The sequence below is a fragment of the Patella vulgata genome, chromosome 2, assembly GCF_932274485.2.
Source record: "Patella vulgata chromosome 2, xgPatVulg1.2, whole genome shotgun sequence".
Taxonomy (NCBI): Eukaryota; Metazoa; Mollusca; class Gastropoda; family Patellidae; genus Patella; species Patella vulgata.
In genome coordinates this window covers 11,219,570-11,225,569 of record NC_065880.2, presented here as the reverse complement: position 1 = coordinate 11,225,569, position 6,000 = coordinate 11,219,570, and the positions used below count along the sequence as shown (strand labels likewise).

At 34.8% G+C, this 6,000-nt stretch overlaps 1 protein-coding gene across 1 annotated transcript in view; it reads left to right on the top strand.

Moving 5' to 3' along the window:
• Positions 1–2,751: 2,751 nt before the first annotated feature.
• LOC126812212 (dynein axonemal heavy chain 8) overlaps positions 2,752–6,000 on the top strand; it is a 30,111-nt gene continuing 26,862 nt past the window's right edge. The window contains exons 1-3 of the mRNA XM_056098903.1: positions 2,752–2,866; positions 3,595–3,899; positions 5,110–5,369. Of these exons, the coding sequence (XP_055954878.1) occupies positions 3,682–3,899; positions 5,110–5,369 (478 nt within the window). The 5' untranslated portion in view covers positions 2,752–2,866; positions 3,595–3,681. The remainder of the gene's footprint in view (positions 2,867–3,594; positions 3,900–5,109; positions 5,370–6,000) is intronic.

The following is a 6,000-nucleotide window of genomic DNA, read 5'->3' as shown; positions in this document are numbered from 1 at the left end:
ACATTTCAGCCCTAAAGAAAGACCTGTAATAGGCAGATTTAGCTCTTGCATAATGAGCAGAGTTGGATGGCCGAATGGCTAGCGTGTGCGCTCTGTATCGTAAGGTCTGTCATTGAGTCAACTGGCATGGTTTCGATTCCCAGGTTGTATGTGACAAGGAGCAGGGTCGCCTGTCCAACCTCGTGGATTTTCTCCGGTTTCCTCCCACAGCGAATTATTAAAATAAAATTGAACCATGTGTTAGTCCCGAAATGACCTACTTTATGTCGAGTGGACGTTAAACCCCATTTCTTTCTCTCTCTCTCTCTTGCATAATGAATGTTTAATATTCCAGAAACTAAAGAAGATTATGCAAAAACTCCAGCATTAGAGTTGAATCTAGATAGAAATCAACTTGTTGCTATAGCTGAAGATGAAGAGGTGCTTGAAGATAATAAGAAAGATGAAGAAGGAAAGATACCAGATAGTATGGAACACGCTGATGAAATATTTGATGTTATAAATACTAAAACTGGTCTCACAGAAGAAGAACTAACTATCTTAAGTAAGTTAAAGATACATAATGGAAGATCTAGCTGAAGAGCTGGCCGTTCTTGCTATAATGGTTAAAAAATACTTTATTCTTGGCGAAGTTCCGACCGTTTGAAGATGTAGTAAAGAGCTTTTATTGTCGTACCAACAGTACTGGAAAAACAAGACTTTAGTCTTGATTATCCTGTTTATTGTTAAATTTTTTAATCTTAAAGGCATTTTAATCCATTTAAATCTCTGCCATTCGATGACCTAGAAAGTAGATTATGGGCTTGTCTTATGTCTAATTAATAATTTAGATAACATTTGAAGCCAAAAGAAATACCTCCAGTAGGCAGATTACGTAATGTATCTTTAATACCGTGTTCACAATTAGAATTATCATGTAAGTGGAAATGTGAGTGTCTGGTACAACCAGCGACCAGTAAAGATAGCAGAATATATTTCTAAAGCAGCCTGGCCCAAAATTTGAATTGGAAAATGTAATAGCAACTACAATTTTACTTTGGCACTGAAATGTCACAAGGACTGCAAATATCATCTTGAATTGAATATATACCATGATATATGTCTGGTGTCTGGAAATAAGGTAGAGAGAGATAGAGAAATGGGGTTTAACGTCCACTCGACAAAAACTAGGTTTAATTTTATTTCAATAATTCGCTTGCGCGTAGGGGTCTTCAGAAGTGTGAGGAAACCAGAGGACCCGGAGAAAACCCACGAGGTTGGACAGGCAACCCTACTCCTTGTCACGTACAACCGGGGATTCGAAACCACACCAGTTGACTCAATGACAGACCTTATGATACAGCACGCACGTGCTAACCATTCGGCCATCCCCCCCCTCCCCCATCCACACACACACACTGAAAATAATGACATGATATATTTATTATAGGACGTTATTATCCGGAAGATGAAGAAGATGATGGACCTAGTGTCTCATATATAATAGAAAAACATGTCAACAATATGACGAAAGCAATGAGTGAAAATGTTACGACTAAAACTATGTTAGATGTAGAATCTAAGGTAATTAAAGTTATTCTTAATAATACAGTTGTTGGGTTTTTTTAGCTGTTGAAAATAAGAAACAAGTAATACATGTCTGTAGCTATATTTTTGAAAACATTGTAATAATTTGTAATTTAAAATCAGGTGATCAGGTGGACAACACAGTACGAATGTACGAAAACCAGGGCCCTGCTTCTCGAAATCTTAACTAAAGATAAAATCTAAATTTGAGTAAATACTTCTATTTTGATTGGCTAAGCACTAAAATCAATCTAATATTATCCAATCAAATTACTAAAATCTGGATTTTATCTTAGTTAAAATTTCGTGTAACAGGCCCATTGTCACAATCAGTTTGAAAGACATTTAATTCGCAAAAAATCCTCACTGTAACAGAAAGAGAGCAAGAGAAATGGGGTTTAACGTCCACTTGACACAAACTAGGTCATTTCGGGACTAACATGGTTCCATTTTATTTCAATAATTTGCTTGTGCGTAGGGGTCTTTAGCAGTAGGAATAAACCAGATGACCCGGAGTAAACCCACGAGGTTGGACAGGCGACCCTGTTCCTTGTCACATACAAGCGGGGATTCGATACAACTCCAATGACAGACCTTATGATCTAATATGCACTCATTAACCTTTCGGCCACCCAACTTCCCTCATCTAAAAGAGAAAAGAGAAAAATATAATTTGTGTTTATATATTATTTCAGGATAAAGACAAGTTTGATACGTACTATACAAACTTTCTATCTATAATACAAGATTTGGAGAAATTTCTTGGTGCCTATATGCATGCTATATTTGTTAGGAAGATGAAAACACAGCAAGGATTAGAGATTATCACCAAGTAAGATATTTTGTTATATTCGGATCCTTGGATCCAGGGGTGTTACACAGTTGCATGTGGGTGAAAATAAAAATCAACCATTCTCCATGTTAGAATTCCAATCTCTTTCTTTATTACTCAAAAAGGCAGAAGAACTACACCATAAGGGAGACAACTTGTGTTAACTTAAACATAAGGTTTCAGACCACAATGATTTAGAATATACCACAATATGACAATATACTTTTCATTTGTCATATTGATCATATTGATTAAAGTAATTAATTAATAATTTTCATGGTCGAGTGAATTCTAAACTAATGATATTTTACTTTAAAAGTGTTCCTATAAACCTTTTCCTTAATTAGGTTTGCACCTATACAGAGTCGACCTGGAATACGCGGAACTGTAGCTGAGAAATTTGTTGAATTATTTAACTGGTATGAATCAGATTTAGAAGAAGTACAGAAGATTTATGAAAATAATAAGGTAGGTAAAAGCAAAATAAAATGAGTTTTACAATTGTCTTTTATAGAAAGGGCACTGAATATTGCTTATCATTGAAAAGATTAAATGTTGAACATCCAAGGTAAAATGCTTTGAAAGTAGTCAAGTCTCTAACTCAATATCATCCAAAGTCTTCGACATTGAAAACACGAATTATTTGTCAATTTAAATCAACATTAATGTTGTCATCTTACCTGGAAAAGATGGACTTCCGATATCTAATATTTAAAACAAAATAAACATTTTACCATTGGTACACGAATCATGTGCAATAAAGCGTTTCAGCGCCATTTGTAATAAGGGACTCGAAGAACAGGGCTAGACATATTCCACAAGTCATGTCAAACGGGGACTTCATATTTTTATCTGGAGAGCATACACAATAAATACTATTGGTGTAGACTGGAACAACCAGATGCTAGAGATTGCCATTCGATTGAGACTTCTGGAGTATTTCGCCGAACATAACCGATTTAAAATTAGAGTAAAAACGGAAACGATTGAATGTAAATCAGTTTATATACATTCATATTACATTATTATATGAGTTGTGACCCATGTGTGTCACTTTCTAGGTCCCAAATATTAGCAATTTAGCTCCTTTAAGTATATTTTTGTGTTTTTGCATCCAAGCATCTTTAATTATACTGATAAGTTTGAAATCATTTAATATTTATCATACTATTGAAATTCCAATTTGCTTTTTTAAGGAGCACCCACAAACTGTACGAAATGCACCTCCTGTAGCTGGGGCCATTTATTGGTCACGTCAATTATTAAAACGTATAGAAGATCCCATGAAGATTTTCCGTGATGTAAAAGCTGTTACTCAGTTAACAGAGTTTGGCCGTATTGTTAGAATATATAATAGACTAGCCACAGCTCTGGTAACGTTTGAAAGTCTATGGTTTACACAATGGAAGAATAGAATAGATATGGCTAAAAGTGGTTTACGTGCTACATTATTTGTTCATCATCCAGTTACTAATAAAATAGTCGTTAATTCAGATGAAAGGTAGGCTATTGTATTTGAGTAAATCTTGTTTTTGGTTTAGACAATATTTTATTCAACTTCTGTTCCAGCTTCATATTCTGTGACCGCTATGCGCAAGTGAATTATTGAAATAAAATTAAACCATATGTTAGTCCCGAAATGACCTAGTTGTGTCGAGTGGACGTTAAACCCCATTTCTCTCTCTCTCTCATATTCTGTATCAACTGAGGGGGGTTGGGTGGCCGATTGGTTAGCATGTGCGTGCTGTATCATAAGGTCTGTCATTGAGTCAACTGGCGGGTTTCAATTCCCTGGTTGTACGTGACAAGTAGTAGGGTCGCCTGCCTAACCTCGTGGGTTTTCTCCTGGTCCTCTGGTTTTCTCCCCACTGCTAAAGACCCCTACATGCAAGCGAATTATTGAAATATAATTGAACCATATGTTAGTCCCACATTAACTAGTTTGTGTCGAAGGGATCTCTCTCTCTCTCTTGCTCTCTCTCTCTCAACTGTATTAATATATATTCACACATTGTTTGGCATGATAAAAGTTCTCAAATATACAATCTGATTAGAATACAGATCTATATTTAGTTTCATTTTTTTATATTTTTGATGGCCTACACTACGTGAAGATCTGACCATTTGTAGTGGAAGGTCGTGTCAGGTGTCATACGAGCGGCTTTTGACCCTATGACATCAGACATTTGATTAACCAATCAGCGTTGATGTTTCTAGTGGGTTACCTCACTCGCGCCAAAAACTCACCATAACAGACCGTTCTATTGGCTAATCCCTCATATCATCCAGAATGCGGGTTATATAACAACTCTTCCAGATCCTAGCTTAGTAAAGACAAGTAAAACGAAATTTTGAACTATAAAAAAACAATCTGGGTTTTAATCAGATTGTCAAATATAGGACCCAAAGAAAAAGTTTGTGCAAATCCAGTATGAAATAAACCAAAATCACAAAAGTTTCATTTTTTGAAAATGCAGGATCTGATAAAAGTTTTGTAATATCAAAAGAATTATGACAACACAAGCATTAAAAATTTTATGAAGAATCAGAAGTGGCTATTCTTTTGTTTTAAGTGTTTCATAGGTGCAAGTACTTTCATTTGTATATCTGTCCCCCCCCCCCCAATATACCAAGAATATAAAATAAATTTGTTTGGTATTCATGCCATTTTATTGAATTTCAAGGACTAATTGATTGTGTTTTTTTTACAGAGTATTAGAATTGATTCATGAAGCTAAATGGTTGACACGACTTGAAATACAAATACCTGATTCAGCTATGGGTATAATGCAACAAGAAGAAAGATTTAAGAGTTATAAAGGACATCTTGAATTAGTATTAAATGAATATAAAACAGTATGTGAATCTATACCTGAATCATTACGTGATTTATTTACACCTCATATAGAGAATGTACAACAACAATTACAACCAGGTCTTAGTACATTAGCCTGGAACAGCATGAATATAGGTAGGTATTATTTATATTATTCTGTATAGATGTAGGTATTATTTAGCCTGGAACAAATTAATATAGGTGGTTATTATTTATATTATTCTGTATATAGGTAGGTATTATTTATTACATTAGCCTGGAACAGCATGAATATAGGTAGGTATTATTTATATATGAAAATTATTCTGTATAAATGTAGCTATTATTGAAATTTGACATACTTTTTTTCGCAAACTGTCATTATACCGACTAGGTTTCGCGCAATATATATCGGTAAACTGACATGGAATGAAATACGTAGCAACTAGCCAATCCTACACCTAAGTTATGGGGCTTGCTGTTAAACTGTGAAGAATGACCATTCTTGATTCTTGGCTGAGTTGAATACGGTATACAATTCTTGTTTATTGTCTGTCAGCGAAAATAACAAAGATAGCTGACATGAAAATATCTTTCTAGATGACCGGAGATTGCATTTTACATGACATTTTTGTCAAGTTTAATAAATCACAATGTATTGATTTAATGTACCGGGTATAGCTATATTAGAAAAGAGGTTCATAAAGGGATCGTTGATGGTTAGTTCCATCCATTTTCGGCGACTGCACCAAATTGAGTTTTCAAACCTTTTCACAAGTTAAACAGG